This window comes from Denticeps clupeoides, chromosome 2 (assembly GCF_900700375.1).
Source record: "Denticeps clupeoides chromosome 2, fDenClu1.1, whole genome shotgun sequence".
Taxonomy (NCBI): Eukaryota; Metazoa; Chordata; class Actinopteri; order Clupeiformes; family Denticipitidae; genus Denticeps; species Denticeps clupeoides.
In genome coordinates, this window is record NC_041708.1 from 11,971,449 (window position 1) to 11,992,718 (window position 21,270).

Sequence of the window (21,270 nt, forward strand, 5' to 3'; positions counted from 1 at the left end):
TCTGCTTCCAATACGATTCTAACGTATGCCATGGCATGAAAGCAGCTTGGGTCTCCGAGGACAGGATGCCCCAGCATATTCAAAGTCATAAGAAGCTGTCATTCACAATTTCATTTTTCACAAAAATTTATGGAGCACTATTACTTCCTATGAGTCATAAAACAACATGCAATAGACCAAAGTGACTGACGGTATTAACTCACAATGGCATTTAGATTCATTAATATGCAAATATGCGGTACCAGACCAGTCAAAAGTTTGGGCTTTTTTTTCTTGTTTTCTACATTGTACGACCTCCAAACTTTGAAGGAACACATTTAGAATCATTCAAAATCTGAATATGTTTAACATTTTAGATTCTTCAGAGTAGTCACTCTTTTGCTTTGATAGATTTGAACACTCTGTCAGCTTCATGAGCTCATCACCTGGAATGGTGTAACTTGTCAAGAGTTAATTCCTTCATTATCCAAAAAAAATAAAACCTGTCTGTAAGTGTATATTTGCATATATGTGTGTATATCTGTGTATTAGTGTTGAATATTCCATACATGCCATCTGGTTTGAACTGGACAATGACCTCAAACACACCTCTAGGCCTGGCCTTCACAATGCCCATATAACTATTACCAGATTATTAGCGTTGATATCGTTGGGCAGTGGTGACCTAGCATTTAAGGAAGCGGATTTGCAACTGAAAGATTGCGGGTTTGAATCTCGAACTGCCAAGGTGCCACTGAGGTCCCCTTGAGCAATCACACTGCTCCCGTGGCACCTTTCCTGTATATGACAATGATAAAAACAATGGGTTTACTGTGTGTCGCATACAGCTCTGTTCTACTGAAAGAGTAACAGCAACTTCCAGTAAGACACAAGGAGCAGAATGCATTTATGTGTGGCCCATAATGCATTATTAATGTACCAATAATTAATGAACTAGGGCTAATTCTTAGGTGTGGATACCCACATATAGTCTGGATTCGGATTACACAAGGGATAGTTTTGCATAAAACAAGTAAAAATGAACATAGCTGAGCTTTTTTTATCTTCATATTATTTCTTTATCATAATCCTTCCATGTGAGATTCTATACCAATTTGTGAGAGCTAATGCCTGTAGTCACCCCAGTGCTTCTTTTTAACTATTAATAACACAATGTCACAGCCAGAAGACTGGAGCATGGCATCCCAACCCAGATCCCAACTAACTAATCCATCCCCTCGGGCTGCTGGGCCTGAGCAAGCCTGGCTGGTCTGCATGACACCAGGCTGTGGCACGTGTTTCTGTGCTTTTTTTTTTTTTTTGTACCACAGGAGGTGTGATAGAAAATGTGTCAGCTGGTGAACTAAATGCTACTCTCCTGACCAATACTTTCACCTTTATAAAGGTCAGTGTGAAGCGTAGGAGCCCCAGGCCCTAATGAATTTACCGGGCCGTGTTTGAAAGGGATGGATTGTGATGGATTAGCAGGGACAGGATGTCAGGGCTGTGATGTAGGTTCTGATTAACCTCCCACGATGCTCTGCTCAGGTCTGACTTCATGCAGGAAAGGGTACACAGTGTCGCTATCACAGTTCAACAGTGGTATTTATATCAGGAACTTGAAGTTGGTTTACAGTGAGTGTAAATTTTGGGGTGGTAGTTGTTCTTAGATCTTGAATAATGAATATTGTGAAAAACATTTGTTTTTATAGTATTACTCAAAAAGTATGATTGTGTATGCTCTAATATTGTCAGGATTGACGGCACCTGGACACATCACCTGTGCCCAATCTGGACAGCCATTCAAAGTCTGGGACTCCGCCCCTCTGCAGATACGGCATTTTCGTGAACTTGACCTGGCAACGGTGTATGTGTACTGTAGCGTTGGCAGCCAATAGAGCTGGCCTGATTTGCATAAGGGCCACCTCTGGGATTAGTGAGGCAAGGATTACCCACAGTTAGGGTGTTGGGGAATTTAGTGGGCTGTTGCCTGGTAGTGGGGGGTAACTGGAGCAGGCAGGGGGCGTGTTATGATCTTGGGCGAATGCGTTCCCTGTTGCCCTGCTGTTAACCTCTTGTTCTAAAGGTACCAGTTCAATTAAAGGCTTCTCTGATCTACTCCGCTGTGTCAAGCGACTCTTCTCTCCCCATCGCTACAGTACTTTTAGTTCTGGCAATCGCCACATGCCTGCTTGTTAGTTTTTGTCCTCCCTGTTATTCCCCCTGTTTTCGGCCACCGTGCCGCGTTTAATAAAATCCTTGTTCCCATCATGTCCCATCTCTGCGCTTCCTTCCCCGTCAGCCTGTCGTCGTGACAATTATGTATTATTAGTATGTATTTATGAAGTGAAAAATACACATAAATAATGGATGTAATATTAGTATTATTGTTATTATGCTCTAGAAAAATCTTGCAAAACACCTGTGTAGTGGGTCACCTGTGCTGCAGAATGTTGCACTGAGATTGTCTTTAATTGTCTTGTGTAGTAGCCTAGTGGGTAACACACTCGCCTATGAACCAGAAAACCCAGGTTCAAATCCCGCTTACTACCATTGTGTCCCTGAGCAAGACACTTAACCCTAAATTGCTTCAGGGGGACTGTCCCCTGGATAAGGGCGTCTGATAAATGCCATAAATGTAAATGTCTTGTCATCCCAGTTTGTTGGCAGCATGATCACAACCTGCCTCCTGCATCTGGAACCTGCAGGGAGGATCTGCACATCTGACAGGTTCAGATGAAGGAAGATTTTTTTTGTCAAGATATTTCATTGTTGAGGTCTGAGCACATATGGGGCATGTTGTGTCTGAAGAGTGATTGAGCAGCATATATAGTGGGCTACTGGGTAATGGAGCGTGATTTAGTTTTTCAGCATGGGTCTAGTTTGCATCACATAGTCTGACAGATGCATTTAAATACCGAAACATTGAAGTACAGTTGATAAAACTTTAGGGATATTAGAAACAGGGGGAGGCCATTTGCCCCATCGAACTCACTTTGGGGGAATACAACTAATTCTTTGTTAGTTGTTTTTTTGTTAGATTCTGATTTAATTTTTGTTAGTTTCTGATTTAAAGGATCTTAGGTTACACAACCAAACTGAACACTCAGTACAAACAGTATTGTTCAAAATAATAGCAGTGCAATGTGACTAACCAGAATAATCCAGGTCTTTAGTATATATATTTTTACATGGTAAACCAGTTACCAGTAGGTGCAGTAGATTCAGCACGCTCTTAAGGCTGTGCAATTGGGCGAATTCCTTGAAAGGGGTGTGTTAAAAAAAATAGCAGTGTCTGCCGTTGACTGTACAAACTAAAAAATATTTTGTAAAAACTTTTTTGTTTCTAATATTTAGCAATCCTGTGAATCACTAAACAAATATTTTGTTGTATGTTTTTTTATAACTGCTTCACATCTGTGTGGCATGGAGTCAACCAATTTATGGCACCTTTCAGCTGTTATTCTTCTCCATGATTCTTTAACAACATTCCACAATTCATTTACATATCTTGGTTTTGCTTCAGAAACAGCATTTTTGAAATCAACCCACAAATTCTTGATTGGGTTAAGGTTTGGGGATTGGGCTGGCCACTCCATAACATTAACTTTGTTGATTTGGAACCAAGACGTTGCACGTTTACTAGTGTGTTTGGGGTCAATGTCTTGTTGAAACACCCATTTCAAGGGCATGTCCTCTTCAGCATAAGGCAACATGACCTCTTCAAGTATTTTGACATATGCAAACTGATCCATGATACCTGGAGAAACATGCCCATATATGAAGCTTGCACCACCATGCTTCACTCTCTTCACTGTGTACTGTGGCTTGAATTCAGAGTTTGGGGGTCGTCTCACAAACTGTCTGTGGCCCTTGGACCCAAAAAGAACAATTTTTACTCTCATCAGTCCACAAAATGTTCCTCCATTTCTCTTTAGGCCAGTTGATGTGTTCTTTGGCCATCTGTAACATTTTCTGCATATGCCTTTTTTAAAAGAGGGACTTTGCAGGGTATTTTTTCTTCTGTCTTCTGTCACAGCACTTACAAGTAACTCCAGACTGTCTTTGATCATCCCGGATCAGTGGCTGAGCCTATTCTTCGATCCATTTTGATGGTTGTCTTCCGTTTTCTTCCTCATCTCTCTGAACTATGTCTTGAACGACCCATTTTCCACAGGCTTTCAAATGCATGGTCAACAAGTGCTGGCTTAAACCTTAAATAGGGGCCACCTGATTCACAAATGTTTTCACAAAATTGATGACCTCACTGATTGAATGCCACACTGCTCATTTTTTTTAACACACCCCTTTCAACGAATTGCCCAATTGCACAGCCTTAAGAGCATGCATATCATGAATGCTGGGTCTTGTTTGTTCTCTGAGAATCTACTGCACCTACTGGTAACTTGTTCGCCATGTAGCAATAAAAAATATACTAAAATCCTGGATTATTCTGGTCAGTCACTTTTCACTGCTATTATTTTGAACAATACTGTATACGCTTCCTCAAAATGGGTTCCTTCTAGTTCCCATCCATGGCCACAAGATCATCACCAGAGATTCAACCCATCATCATGTTCGACATTTTAATTTTTCCCTGTTTTTGGTGAGACTGCGATTTGGAGGTGTCAGTATCCACAGCAAGATCATTCTCCTTAAAACCTATTAGATATATTTTACATTCCTCTCTAACTGCAAGTGACGTTAAAGCATAAAGTATTTCAGCATCTTTACTTCTTTTTTTTCTACCTGGAACAAAGTCAAGCCCCCAGGGCTTGAATCGTTTTCATTTGTGAGATAAATCAACTTTTTATATATAAGAAGTTTCTTGAGAGTGAGTGAATTCCTTAAAAACAGAGCAGGTTAGCGAAGGGAGCTTTGGGAACCACAGGGACTAAGCTCCTGTTCAGCAGATGCATTGGCACGTCTGCTCTTATTGATTCTGATGTGCATCTCATCGTTTGATGCGCTGTGGGACCTAACTAGGTCACATCTTTATCTCTTTGTTACTTTAATACTTAAAGTTTTGGCAGAAGGAACTTTTAAAGAGAACGTTGATGAGAGGTTGTGTTCTTCTTCCGTGAGCCAAATGGACCTTATTTATTCAGACAAGTTTATCGCTGAAATTTCTCATTAATCCTTCGTACACATTAAAACAGACATTTCTCTTAAGTTCAGGCTTCATAAAATGTGATGAAAGTTAAAATAATGGACTCTGTTTTGACTTTTACCCTCTTTCCTTTCTGTTGCCCACCCTTGGATTTGTACATTTCTGTAGGCACGTTGCTTTGCATCTTCAACTGTTATTTGCATCTTCATCTTTACGCTCATATACTATATGGTATAACACAAGTTGTCCCAACCTGGCATGAGAGGAATGAGATTGAGAATGGAATGAGGAAAGAGATTGACTGAGGGGAATTCTGGGAGTGAAACATCTTTTTAAATATCACTCACTCACTCACTCACTCACTCACCTTTCTTTAACCACTTAATCCAGAGCCATACTTTGAATTCATCTTGGGCAGGACACAGCAGTGGGAAGTGTATACAGGTCCGAGAACTGTCAAAACAGTGAAGGAAGGAAAATGTTGAAATAAAGAAAACAAATGCCGGGACAGTGGTGGCCTAGCCTAGCGGCCCCATAATCGGAAGGTTGCCGTTTTGAATCCCAATCTGCCAAGGTACCTCTGAGGTGCCACTGAGAAAAGCACCGCCCCCACACACCGCTCCCCGGGCACCTGTCATGGCTGCCCACTGCTCACTAAGTGTGATGGGTTAAAAGCAGAGGACACATTTTGTTGTGTGCACCGTGTGCCATGCTGTGTATGTACAATGACAATCACTTGTTTAGATGCTGTTCAGACATATACACAGGTCACAATTCAAAACAGGAATGTACAGAGACAATAATACATCAAAACACATTTGCATATCATAATAGCGCAACAAATTATTTATAAATGAACCTCAACTCCAACAAACTATTTCTACCTGGTGAGATACTGTTTTTTTTCTGAAGCTTAAATGAATAAAATATAGACTTTCAAGAACTTCACTTCTGCACCTGAAAGAATTGGGCATGTTCATAATAGGAATGGAATTTGCCAAAAGGTCATTTCATACTCTGGCAAATAAAATAGCACAAAATGGTTAAATTCAGTGCATGACACAGCAGTTTTGCCATATTTTGGAAACAAATTAATATTGACATTTTATATGTAATTCAGACACAGTGTCCTGTTTGACTGATGAAATATTTCGCATTTGAAGGTCATCTTCAAGTTGATTAGCTTAAACCCATTCAGTGTAGGAGGATTTGCGATAAAATGAAACAGTTTTTGTTAGGATTGTATAACATTGAAGAAAATCAGAATACCACTAGCCATTAGTTTTATTTCTAAATATAAGTAGCTTATCTCACCTCAAACCTGTTTCCTTTGATATAAGCCTTCTTTGCCATGGGGGTGAATTAATCTTGTCTTTTATCCAAATACTTATTTTAAGATGAGTTCAAACTCAAGAACCTACGGACACGGTCAGAAAAAAATGGGTAGGTAAGACTTTATTCCACAGTTTAACTGAGGGGATAGGGCAATAATTCAAAACACCGGAATTTTCTGAAAATAAATAAGTATTATTTTTAATAAGGTCACAATAACTCATGAATTGATTTCTTGTCCTATGATTGCTTGTCCTATAAAACCTGAAAGTAAAGGTAAAGAAAATCCTGAAAATAAAGGCACAAAAGGAATTTGTTGTTAAAAAAAAAAAAGTCCTTTTGTCAGCTTTCATGAAGGCTGCTCCGACATCCAAAGCACACCGACTCTCTTGACCTTTCTCTTTGAGTGCTGCCTGCTACCCATTTTCATCGACTACGGAAATGACTTCACCTGAAGTAAAGGTTTCGCCAAAACGTCTGTTTCACTGCAGGTTGTACTGGTATAACTATGCATGTAACTAATACATATTGAATCAGTCCTTAACCTCTTTACACCCTAAAACCATGACCTCTCTTTATTAATCTAAATAATGTAGCAAATGTATGGATTTTAAAATGGAAATGGTTTCAGTGGTTCCTAGAAGGGTTAATCACTTCACTTTGACTTAAATTGTCAAATGTCAAAATCAAAAGAAGTCCTTGTCATTGTGAAACAATGCAGCATGAAAGACACCCGCGGAGTAGTGTGTGGGCGGTACCCTGTCTGGCACCTCACTGGCAACCTGGTCGTTCGGATTTGAACCTGCAACCTTCTAATTACAGGTCTGATTCCCAAACCATTCACCACTTATGCCAGATCCAACACTTTACTCACATTATTTTGATAATTAACTAGCTGAACTTGTAGTTGTGAAAAAGCCCATGCTGACACAACATACTTGATACTATTGTGAATGCAAGATACATATATTCACAAATATTGAAAGTAAGACATTTTACTATTTCAAGAAATATCCGATTTAGAATTGGGGTTGTATACACCATATTCATATTGTAATGATTCTTACTCCAGTGTTGGATATTACCTCTTGATGGTATTTGAAGTTGTGCTCCTCTTTATTAATAATTATATTTATTTTTATTTAAACAGCCATTACAGAATGTGCAATTAATCCTGTCAAACGGAAAGAGGTGACTGGAAAAAAAAAATAAAACAGAATGAAATTAAACTAATGAAATTTAAACTAAACTAACGCTGCTGGTAATTCTGTGACCAGTCATTCTGTATTGATCTTTGATCATGAATTATGTAATAGCAGGAGATGATAGACACCCCCTGAAATTGGATGTTCATTAGCACGGGTGGAAATTCGGGGCTGGTGCATGCTGCCTGAGAATGTGCTTCACGTCTCCATGTCTGCTATCTCCTCCCACTGGATCCCTCATCTCTTCGTGCTCTGCCATTTTCCCAATTAGCCGTTGCTGTAGTAGATTCACATGAGCAGCGAGCTCAGTTGCACCGAAGAAAGGACTTGAGTGGGTGAAAAAGAATAAGCCTTCAATGATCTGTGACCAGTGTAGTGTGTCATGGCTGCATCAAGGTCCATACAGCCTCCCTCTGATCAGGCCAAAGTTAGCCCTATCAGAACAGACTGTGGTCTTATACAATAACATCTTCACCACCAGAAAAAAAGAAAAAGAAAAGGATTCGGATCGGTAGTCTAACAAAGTGCTGTGCTTCTGAGGAACATGTTGAAGGAAAATTATGCTCCAGTATGGTGTAATCTGCTGACTTTCTTCTCGCTGTAACCGAACACGGTCACACTGTGCACAGGGCTGGATCTGTGATTACGTGTGAGTGTATTTGGGTGGGTGGGATGTAATGTGACTGTTCAATTTGCAGTCACTCTGCCTTTTTAACTGTCCGTAGGGTTCATGGTTCTTTTTGGTGCAAAGTAGAAGGGAGATATTCAGAGTAAAATTTTGTTTACCTCCTTCATGGGGAGGGAGACAATAAAGGAGGACAATGAACAGAGTGAACCATTGGAGGCAAAAGCTTCTATCAAGGCATTGAACTAGGCAACGTTTGATTTTGGAATGAACATTGCAGCAGCAGACAACAGTGCTGAAAAATGCGCCCATTAAAAAAATTGTCTAAACTGATCACATCAGTTAGAAAAACAAAGCGGACAACAAATGAATATAGGTCCAAAAATATATACCGTATATAGTAACTTGGTGTTGGATATACTATATATAAAAGTGAAGTGATTGTCCTCTGCATTTAACCCATCACCCTGAGTGAACAGTGGGCAGCCATGACAGGCGCCCGGGGAGCAGTGTGTGGGGACGGTGCTTTGCTCAGTGGCACCTTGGCGGATCGGGATTCGAACCGGCAACCTTCTGATTACGGGGCCGCTTCCTTAACCGCTAGGCCACCACTGCCCCATATATACACAGGAAACACAATGATGAAGGGTTGGAGGGGAAGTGTTACACAGGCACAACTAATAAACACACAGCAAACTACAAATCACACCCACAGAGCCCTGTGTCATTGCCATACTATTAAATACAAATTGATTAATCAAATGATCATGACTCAATATGGATATGTTGCACAGTCAAGACGGATATAAAATCCTGTCAAAAAATGTGCAAAAAATTCTGCTCAGTGAGAAAAGTTGTAATCTTTTTTAATTTACATATTGACATTAAAATTATAGATACATTTGCAGATTTCATATTTATGTTGTGAAGGCAGGAATGGTTTTATTAACCATAAATGGGATATTTCTGGCAGTGTTTCTTCACTATCGATCTTTGCAGCACTTTGATGTTATGGGCTGTAGTGTTTTGCTAAGGTCAACTTCAGACATTAATCTACAATACTGTGCCTCTCCATGGAAAGGATCCATTCTCAAATGTATTGTCATTGGCCAACTCTGCACCTGTCCAACAAATTTGATGGAAATTGTAGGTAGGATTTGTGTAATGCAGCTGGCCAACGGTCCTTAGTCATGCTCATTACATCTGTCCTGCTCATTCTTTGCACTGAACCATAATTACTCCTGAAATATTTGCACCCTTGCAATACAGTGCTGAGGCTTGTCATCTCCAAATATTTAGTGTGTTGTGAATTTTCTTTATGCAAAGTGCCTCTCAGAATGCATTATTCATTTGGATCAGACTGTAAAGCTGTTGGCCAGACTTAGTGTTATCAGGCCTGCACTGTGAATGAAAAGATGGATGAATCGAATCACTGCACCTGCTCAAGCACATTTGACAGCTTCCCAATAGAGTAAAGGTCAGGAAACTGTGGTGGCCAATCCATGTATGATAATGATGATGGACATCAGGAAAGAAAAAATTACTAATAGAAATAAATTCATGGTAGTCGGGTGAATTAGTTTTATTGCAACATAATGTTGCTGAACCAAGACCTGACAGACTGAAGCAACCCCTGATTATATCCCGTCACTCTAAAACAGGGTCAATCTAGACTTATTAGATCATGGTCACATAACTGTTCAGCACTCCATTTTCTGCAATCATAGTGATTCAAGATTGTATTTTCTGAAGTAGTGCTTCTGCTGAGATGATAGTTCCCATCAAAGCCAATTTTAGTATTTTCAACAATCTCTTCAGTTGGTGCAGGACAATAATTGAGTATTTTCCACTTCCACAACATAACATGCTAGCTGAAATATATTAAAATCACTGCAGTAATGCAGCTCATGGCAATGTATCGCAAGATGTAATTCCATTTTAAAATGCATTGTTTTTAATTGACACTGTATGTTATTTAAGTCCATGGGTTTATATTGTATATCTACAGATTCCCACTGGCAGAGAGGTTTTAAGAGTCAAGATTCATTTTAAATGAGTGCTGAACACTGAACGAATAAAATGATGACATCTGAGAAACATTATAGGGTATGGAGTGATTGACATTTTGGGGTCCTTGAGGTCCTTGAAGTACACCATGCGATCAGCCGGCATTCGCTCCTCACTCCATCTCTGTTTGAGTACTTTCTTGTCATCCGCTACAGCGGCTGATGCAGCTGTCACCGCTGTCTGCGTTCTTCTCCGCTCCTTCGTTCGGTCCAGGCATTCCACTTTTTCCTCCTCCTCCTCTGCAGATTTCTGACTCTGCACTTCACTTCATGATAATCAGGGGCTCTGCGTGGGTGGTGCTAGTTTCAGGTATTTTGGGGTGGCACTACTCAAGAAAGAAAGATAGCATCTGGTGTGCTCTGCCTCTCCTGCAGCTGTGACTCTTGAATGAAATTGCAGGGCATGTCTTTAGTGGCTCTTATGACCTAGCTATGTCATCATGATGAAGTGACTCTTAAGCAGATTTGTGTAATCTGCAACTTCAGCAGCATGAACACAATGTGTTCCTTTTCAACATTGACTGTAATTGTTGCACACAAGAATGACATGTGTTTTGATTACTGCTCTAACACTTTTGCCTTTTAAACTCGATGAAATATGACAAGACCTGTGAATACACAATGTTTGAGTTGACAAAATAGGTACTAAATATGTATGAGATGTAAACAGGAAAAAAGATACAGCAGGCCGTTTAAGATTGTATGTTTGAGTTAAGAGGTTCATTCAGGCTTCAGTAGAGAAATACGTCTGTCAAGAATTCCTGGAAACATTTCAGGGCACCAGTTTGGTTGAATGGATCACTCACTAGGTTACTATCACCATGGATGTTCCATTCATTTTAATGAATGAATTCATTAAAATACTTGTGTTCATTCATGGAGCACAAACAACAAATAAACAACAAATGTAGGCTTGAATGATGAACTTCTTTTATGATTGTTACAATGTTATTGTGTTAGTATAAAATGTTGCTGATATTGCAAAAGTAATGCGAGAAAATAAATTGCAAGGGCACTGCTTCTCAGTCCAGATATGCAGTCATGTTTTTGAGCAATTTTTCTGATATATATATATATATTTCTTTTTTTTTATAGTCAATTCAATAAAGACTTTACACTGTATGATTACATTTTAGCTGGCTTGGACGAAAAGAAGCTAATTTATATCCCTCCCAGCTAGAAACTGGTTCCTTAATGCCAAGACAACACAGAACGCTTGACTAATTTAAAACCACAATTAACCTTTCAAAGAAAATGCTCTTATCTGCAAGAATTCAGACTGACTGAGTGGAAAAAAAATTCTACATATCTATTGTGAGTTTTAAATAGGGGGGTTAGGTGATCGACAGCTGTAAACTTAGCAATTGTGGATAATTTAAAGCAGTGTGAGTGTATACACACACATATACACACACACACACACACACACACACAGCTCAAAAAAATAAAGGTAACACTTAAACAACAAAATATAACTACAAGTTAATCACACTTCTGTCCACTTAGGAAGCAACACCAATTGACAATCAATTTCACATGCTGTTGTGCAAATGGAATAGACCACAGGTGGAAATTATAGGCCATTAGACATCTCCAATAAAGGAGTGGTTCTGCAGGTGTTGACCACAGACCATTTCTCAATTCCTATGCTTTGTGTTCCACACAAGTGGCTCATGTAGTGTAGCTCATCCAGGATGGCACATCAAGTGTTCAGAGCATGCAGACACTACCAGGATACACGCCAGTACATCAGGAGACGTGGAGGAGGCTGTAGGAGGGTAACAAGCCAGCAGCAGGACCGCTACCTCTGTCTTTGTGGAAGGAGGAACAGGATGAGCACTGCCAGAGCTTTGTGAAATGGGCATGTTTTTGCTCAAATGGTCAGAAACAGACTCCATGAGGGTGGTATGAGGGCCCAACATCTACAGGTGGGAGTTGTGCTTACAGCCCAACACCGTGAGGTTCTTTTGGCATTTGCCAGAGAACACCAAGATTAGCAAATCATGGGTTCACACTGAGTATATGTGACAGACATCTGAAACATCCTCCAGAATGACTGGTTTGGCATTGGGTCAGTAATGGTGTGGGGGTGGCATTTCTTTGTGGAGCTGCACAGCCCTCCCTGTGCTCACCAGAGGTACACTGTAAAAAGGATAATGTGACATCTACAGTAACTAGCTGGCAGCTTTTAGCAAGTAAGTTGCTGTAGAACATTCTACAGTATGCTTACTGTAAATTTAATCACAGTACCTACAAAATACTGTAATTGTTATTACAGCAATAATCTGAATACTGTAATCATTGTTACAGTAGTAAGCACAGACTGTATTTGCAATCACAGTAATAAAGTGCTGTATATTTCATTACAGCACATATTAGGCTACTGCAATATGCATGACTGCATTATTTGTTATAATAAGTAATTTATAATTTGTTATAAAATAAAAATTATAGCATACAATACTATGAAGATGCGTTTTTTGTCGCAAAACATTTCATTTATTTTTTTAATGCAGTTTACAAAAAGTTTTACTTTGTAAAAAACACTATTTTCCCAAACAACCCTTTCTCTTCAAGTAAACCAATTTAAACACCAAGGCCTAGAATTATTTTGTAACACTTCAATGCTTATACAGATAATTAAAAAAATACTGTTTTGTACTGTTTACATTTCCCTTTTCAGACATTGGTTTGTATGTGCAGTCACTGTATCCAGTAAAGTTAATTTTGATAATATAATAAAATTAACAATAAAACACACAAAAGCATCACCATATAGACAACTATCACATATTTCAGGTATTGAATTCCAAGTAAGTAAAATTCCAAGTAAGTAAAATGTTCGGTTAATAGAAGAATTGTAGAAAAATGCATTTGTACGAAAACATTTCAATATTCAACCAATAAACTGTTCAAGACTGACTTTACTGGTCCCAATGACATATATGGTTCCTGTGCCGTTTCTTTCTATACTGAATATGTCTTCTAGGGCTGGAATCTTCTTCCCTGAAGTGGAAGGACAAAGAGGCATTAGTAACTAATGTAGAGTAGAAATGCAAAGGCAGCAATAATCCACACTATTGGCTCTATGACAATTTTTTGAGACTCCCTACTTCCCATTGGAAACGTTTGGAACTGTTTCTATTACTACATGAAGGTGCAGTAGCCTAGTAAAATACACTACACACACATGCACAGTTTTACATATAGAAACACACAAACAAGAGGGCATCTGTAAGACACTGCCCTGTACAGTGAATAAGTATAGCCTTGAGGGCCACTGTCCTCCTGCTCATTTTCCAACCATCACTGCACTTACAGCTTCTGAATCCCTGAATAAGGTGTGTTCAGTCAATCAGTGGTTAGAATAGTTGTAAAACTAGCAGGATAGTGGCCCTGGAGGATCAAGGTTGGCTATCCCTGCTGTAGAGTATTTTATTTCTGCAAAGTTTAAATAAATATAAATTTTGTTGTTGTTGTTATTAGTAGTTTGATTGTGGTTGTTATTAGTAGTATTATTGTCTCACCTGATATCAGTTGTTCTGCCAGTCATACTCGATAAAGCCTCTGATAAACGATGTGGATTGAGGGATTCATTTTTTCGTTGCACCATCCTGCCAGTCCTTCTGCTCAGCTGGACCTTGGAAGAACACTTGCTTTGCTCAGGGTTTATCCTGACAATAAATCTGTAAATTCATAAGATGCCATATATTACCCCAGTAGAAAAAACTTACAAAGATTTGGTCCAATATAGTGATATTTGCTGATCCATGTGAGGGTAATAAATTATTGAAGTTTGGTACATTAACCTCTCACACTTGTAATTTTGTGAATACTTTCTGTGCTTCTGCCAATTCTCTAATATACCATAGAATGCAGAACTATTTTCTACTTTGTTTCACTACTCAGCAGCATTCCGGACCCATATATAACATATAGGGGAAATTGGTTTCAGATATCCTTCACAGCAAATTTGTAGCTTTGTAGTGCATCTCAAAATGTATCTGTATTTATCCATACATTTTCCTAACAGTTAGTCTCCTTAAACATCACAGAAGAGCTGGAGCCAGGCAGGGTACACCCTGGACAAGTTGGCGATTACAAAGATGACATACAGATGCATACAAACATTCACGCTCACACCTATGGGCAATTTAATTTCAACAATTTCAAGAATGTTAGAGCAATACACTCCAGTAAAGCTCTTGTTCTCACAACAGGAAAGGAACAGATCTGTTGATGTATTACACTAATGGACCAGCAAGTACCAATATATGGGTAAAAATATAAAAATAACAAATTGGTGCTGACCTCTGGATAAATTCCAGCGATGTGGCAGCCTCTTCTGGGTATTCAATGTTAAACACATAGTATGACCCAAAGAGAACAGCCAGGGCAGAATTGAAGTCTGAATGCTCGTTCAGTTGGAGGACAACTCTGCCCTCAATGGAGAGCATCCATTTCTTTGCTCCCAGAATGGACTGTCCTGAAATTTAAGGTGACACAGGTGCACAGGATTCAATGTAAGAGGGTTAACATTTGTGTTACATAAAATGTAACTAGCTAATTAGCTGTAGCTAGCTAACAGACCAAGAAGCAACACTACAGGCATAAGCGCACACAATTGCAAATAAACATCTATCATGTGATGCTTCCCCTGAACCAGACTTACGAGACCAGATAGCACATAATAATGTATAATTATTTTGGAGCTCAGAAGATATGCGGCGTCTTACCTGTTGCAGTGTCCTGTGTCGCCTAGGTCGGTTACCGTTGACATACATGTACTGTTGCAAAAAATAATGAGTTGATTTACCTTTCTGAAGTCATGAAAATAATGCAAAGCTGGCCATCAGCACTTAATTTCTTAATATTGAGGATGTAAAATTAAAAACGCTGGGTCATCCTCTGGCTTCATGAAATATATCCTAGAAATATGATTTCTGTGTTCCGAATAACTCAAAGATGAGAAATATGAAAATTCCCGCTCAAAATCACTGTATTATGATATACAGCAATATGGTTTTACTGTAAAACAACAGCCGCCTAGGAATTTTTACCATGATGTTTTGCAAATCTACAGCAACATGTTGTAAACAGGTTCTACAGTAAGGATTTGTTCATTATACAGTAATAATGCTATGAAAACTACAGAAATTTGTTACAGTGTAGCCTAACTGCCATTAACTACCGAGATGAGATCCTCAGACCCCTGGTGAGACCATATGCTGGTGCAGTTGGTCCTAGGATCCTTCTAACGCAAACCAATGCTAGACCTTGTGTGGCTGGAGAGTGTCAGCAGTTTCTCCAAGACCAAGGCATTGATGCTATGGACTGGCCTACCCATTCCCCAGACCTGAATCCAGTTGGAGCACATCTGGGACATCATGTCTCGCTCCATCCACCAACACCACGTTGCACTACAGACTGTTCAGGAGTTGGCAGATTCCTTAGTCCAGGTCTGATAAGGAGACCATCCATCACCTAATCAGCAGCATGCCCAGATGTTTTAGGGAGGTAATACAGGCAACACACACTACTGAGCCTCATTTTGACTTGTTTTAAGGACATCACACTTGGATCGGTCTGTAGTGTGTTTCTCCACTTTACACACACACACTCAAAATCAAAACCTCCATGGGTTGATACATTTGCTTTCCATCAATACTTTTTGTGTCAGCACATTCAACTATGTAAAGAAGAAATTATTTAATAAGAATATTTCATTCGCTCAGGTCTAGGATGTCTTATTTTTGTTTTCCCTTTATTTTTGAGGACTGTATCTATCTTGAGGACATATTTGACCTTACAATAGCAAACAGGATACTTCAGGCCTGAGCTGCACTTCACACCAGTTTGAAGGTATCTTCAAGATATCATGGGGAGGTGAGATAACTGTCCTCTCTAGGGTAACCACAGGGGTTCCACAAGGCTTGTCCTTGGCCCCCTTCTATTCTCAATATACACTCGCTCACTTGGTCACATCATCCAATCAGATGGCTTCTCCTATCACTCTTATGCTGATGACACCTAGCTCTATCTGTCATTCCCACCAGAAGATGCTACTATAGCAAGAAAAAATTCGGCCTGCCTCTCAGACATATCGGCATGGATGTCTGAGCGACACCTCCAACTCAATCTATCAAAAACCGAGATTCTGATCTTTCCGGGCAACAATTCCCCTCAGCAAAACCTTTCAATTCAAATTGGCTCGCTACTGTTAACACCCGTGGCATCTGCAAAAAGCCTTTGAGTTTGGATAGATGATAAACTGAGTTTGAACCATCACGTTGCTGCGATCTCCAGATCCTGCAGGTTCACTCTCTACAACATTCACAAGATTCGGCCTTTTCTTTCGCAACAGGCTACGCAGCTCCTCGTCCAGGCAATGGTCATCTCCAAACTTGACTATTGTAACTCTCTCCTGACTGGAGCGTCTGCAGTCACCATAAAACCACTCCAGATGATCCAAAATATGGCAGCCTCACGTCTCATGTTCAATCAGCCAAAATACACCCATGTTACACCTCTTGTTACCTCCCTACACTGGCTCCCGGTAGCTGCTCGCATTGAGTTCAAATCCTTGATGCTTGCCTACAGGGCTGTAAATGGAACTGCGCCCTCCTACATCAATACACTACTACCTAGCTACACTCCTGCACGCTCTCTCAGATCAGCAAATGAAAGGAGACTAACAATTCCTTCTTCACGGGGTCTCCGATTCCAATCATCTCTGTTCTCCGTTGTTGTCCCTGGCTGGTGGAACAACCTGCCCTCCTCCACACGACTAGCCGAGACTATCACCACTTTTAAGAAGCAGGTGAAAACCCTCTTGTTCAAAAAATATTACAGACAAATCTAACACTTACACACGCACATGCGTACACATTGCACAAACAATACAAAAATGTATAAATACATTATAATTTTTCTTCGTCTAGCACCTAACAATCTCTGAGCATGCTCTTCGCTGACAAGTTTGAGCCTTATCAGGGCTCTTAGTTTGTAAACTCTATATTCTATAGAAATCGAATGAAAATTGCTGGTGTCTTCCTCTTGTAAGTCGCTTTGGATAAAAGCATCTGCTAAATAAAGTAAAGTAAAGTATTTGACCTTACAATAGCAAACAGGATACTTCAGGCCTGAGCTGCACTTCACACCAGTTTGAAGGTATAACACTAAAAGTTGATCAAAGCTCAGAGCTAACTTCAATGGACTCTGCTCGTCATCCTGAAGAATCGGTTTTCTGAGGTGTTGCCTCATTTCCAATTTCTAAATCAATTTCAATGAAGCACTTGAAGGCAGCAGAGCACATCACTATTGGAGATCATTGTTCAGGGTTTTCTTACAAGAGTGTGGCCACTTATATCAGAGCTGTCAGTTGCTGTGTATTACTGGGTTTTTAGTGTGCCATCAGGCTGCAGGTGTAGGTGTGTGTGTGTGTGTGTGTGTGTTATTGATAGGACTGTAGATTTTGACTCAGGTGCATGGTTTTTACCCCCATATTACAAGCTTTTTTACTAAGGGCTACAGATATAATCCTATATTAATATACATTATTAACATAATTTATTATATGAATCTTGTATAAATTTATGTGGCTTAACATAGTTTATCATCAAATTTAAATAATGGAAATACGGTTTGAATGTTTTAGTGATATGGAGGACCGAACAAGGACAGGTCACGGTATGGATACCTTTATACAAATCATAATCAGGGAATCAGGCAGAAATAGAAAACACAATTGAGTGTCTGCTGGGGCATTATGTGTACTGAGACTGCTGAGTCTAATCCCCTTTGCCCTGCTGTTTAATACAGGAGCTGGGTCGGCCTGGAGGAGCCTGGTGGGACCAATGCTGCCAGCCAAGATCGCCAGGGTCACTTCTCTGGCCACCCCTGGGGTGGCACTCATGGCCAGACACTGGAAGAAGCGAGCCGCAACAGGTCAGGCCTTCTGCCCTTTGCATTCATTTGATGCAGTGGAACTTGTTCATTGATTTGGTTGACCTGTCATGTGACACGTCAAGTTGAGTGAAAGTGAAGTGACTGTCATCCTGAAACACTGCAGCATTTAACCTCTTCCTCATTGAATAGTGTGCAGCCATGAATGGCTCCAGGGGAGCAGTGTGTTGGGGCAGTATTTTGCACAAGGTGTTTCTTCAACGGATCGTATATTATTTTGTTACACTCCAACCTTGGCGGTTTGGGATTTGAACCAGCAAACCTTCTGGTTACAAGTCCGCTTCCTTACCTGCTAGGTTACTACTGCCCCAGTTAAATTGCAACAATTTTATAGCTTAGTATCACAGGTTTTAATGTTTTAATACAGTCTGTTTCTTCAATGGATCATATATTGTGTTTGAACTTTTGAACATTCTTAGAAATTCCTGCAAAATCTTTAGTGGCTGACTAGTATGGCTGTTTGGTCAACCTGTAATAAGTGAAAGGATGACACTGAAGGACCATTGTAATGGTTTCTTTAAAAACCCTGGCTTCATTGTTATTGTCATTATGTGTTTGTCACTTGTCACCCCTTTTCATTCTTCTGTCTCTTATTCATTTTCACACACAGATTCCTACTGCCACTTCCAACTCTCCTCATGACTTCATTAGAGCTGCATTCATTCAGTGATTTTAATGAAATCTCAGCTTTCCCATGTGCTAACTTGCATTTTTATTTCTGGCAAACTTTTACCAAACGCTTTCAGTAATGTGCCAAAAATCTCTTGCTTGCTTCCACACACACAGTTTTCTGTGAAAATCTTTCTATTCTCAAATTCATTTAATCTTTTTTCCAGTCATTAAGATTTCCACCTATATATATATATATATATATATATATATATATATAATTTTTTTTTAATTAAAGTCACCTAATCCCCTCCTCACTTTTATCCCACCACTCTCTTTTATTCTGGTGACAATATTGCTCTTCCCTACTCACTTCATTATCAGACCTGGGGTCAGTTACACACTTCATCTTACTGTTATTTTGATTCAGTTCCCATTTGGTGAACCCCATTCAGACATGACTTTCCAGTGACTTTTCTAACTTTCCTACATTTATTCTGACCCTTTTTCATTGTTCACCCATTTTAAAAGCTGCTCACTCACTTTTTGCAAGTATAGCATGCTGAACCTTGTGATATAATCTCAATAATTAATAACGTCTGTGGTGATTATGTTTTCCTTCTCTCTAGTTTGTAGTAAATCTGAATTTATTTTAAGGTAATTTTCATGAAGTATCAGAGTGATAATTCCCAAAAACAATATTTCACTAAAGATAATTAGTATATTTTCTTTAGGGATATTGTCACAAGGGGAATTCGATGACGCACTTGCAGACATACTATGGGTGTGGGCATAAGCTGTCGTACCAGTAGAGGACACCAGGCGAGCAGGGCAGGAGGACCGGAGGTGCCTGGCGAGGAATGAGGACGCAATGGACACGCTGCAACGCAGCGGGGAGTCAGTTCGGGATCTTTGGGAAGTACCGGGGCAGAGGAGAACTGGAAGACGGCAGGTTTCAGGATGGTCCGGGATCTTGGACTGGACGGGAGTAGGTCTTGGGCGGGAGGAAGGTAGGGGAGCATGGAATCCCGTCTTAACCGATGGGTCAGGCAGGTTTAAGGTCAGGGGCAGGCAGAGGTCGTAGCCAGGAAGTTCCGGTCTGGGGGGGTTGCAGAGGGGATGGGTGAGCCTGGCGGAGGTCGGAGACGCGGAGGACTGGGCCGATGCGGCGAGTCACTTGGAAGGGTCCACGTTTGCGGGGACATGGCTTGGGTTGAGGGGCGTGGCCGAGTCGTCCCATAGCGACATTCTGGGGACAAGAATGATTCGCTGCTGTGGCATGTCCTAGGGAGTCCTTGGGAGTCCTAGGGAAAGGGGCGTGGTTACGCCGTTCTTGGCCGCGCTCGGCGAGACGTCAATCGATGGACGTGGCCAGCGTGATTATACAGTCAAGCATGGTTCCCCAATCGCGATTCACCATCTCGTCTTTCACCGCCTCGCGGAGGCCTTGGTAGAATGCGACGGGGAGAGCTGCGTCCGTCCACTCACTGTCGCTCGGCAGGGTTCGGAATTCAATCATGTGATCACTTACGCTCCGATTTCACTGGCGTAGCGACATGAGCCGCAGCGACGCAGCACGGCGCCCGGTTTCGCCCTGAAACACAGTCTGGAGGCGGTCCAGGAAGGCGGGGACAGAGAGGCAGACGGGGTCACGTCGTTCTACCAGCGGCGTTACTGGAAGATGGGGGGTTTCAGGATGGTCCGGGATCTTGGCAGGAAGGTAGGGGAGCATGGAATCCCATCTTAACCGATGGGTCAGGCAGGTTTAAGGTCAGGAGCAGGCTGAGGTCGTAGCCAGGAAGTTCCGGTCGGGGTTCTTTCGTGGTTTCCAGGGGATCAGGCAATTTTCGAAGTCGTGGGCAGGCGAAGGTCGTATTTCATGAATCACAATTATCTTGGGCGTGGGTGAGAGAGCTAGCGTCTCTGGCGAGCAAACTCATACAAAGAGCGGGCGTGTCTCCTTGGGGTTACCTCACTTTTATACTTGCCACCGCCCGCTTCCATTTCCTCTTCCGGGTCGTCGTCTCCCAGGCTGGTGAGGCGCCCTCTAGCGGGCTGGAAGCGCGTTGGCCATGACAGATATATATATGGAGGGATGTATTTTATCATTGTTTTAGTATAATTTCATAATTATTTAACCCCTAATACTGAAATGTGTTTGGTTCTATGACATTATAATTTGCTTTTGACTTTGTCCACCAAAACAAAATTAAACTTATATCATCCCATTCATGTGTTTGTATTTGATACTTGAGACAGTAAGAGCAGAGACTGAAACAAATCTTTGGCCAAGCTCTTTACAGCAACAGGTTCAGATGAAATGAGCATGATGGGTAATCCCACCAGGTTTTTGACATACTAACCATGTGCTTTCTTTAA

At 40.7% G+C, this 21,270-nt stretch overlaps 1 protein-coding gene across 2 annotated transcripts in view; it reads left to right on the top strand.

Moving 5' to 3' along the window:
- tcerg1l (transcription elongation regulator 1 like) overlaps positions 1–21,270 on the top strand; it is a 98,498-nt gene that overhangs the window by 65,858 nt on the left and 11,370 nt on the right. For both annotated transcript variants that reach the window (XM_028970411.1, XM_028970412.1), the window contains one exon: positions 18,139–18,264. In XM_028970411.1, coding sequence (XP_028826244.1) covers positions 18,139–18,264 — 126 coding nt within the window. The remainder of the gene's footprint in view (positions 1–18,138; positions 18,265–21,270) is intronic.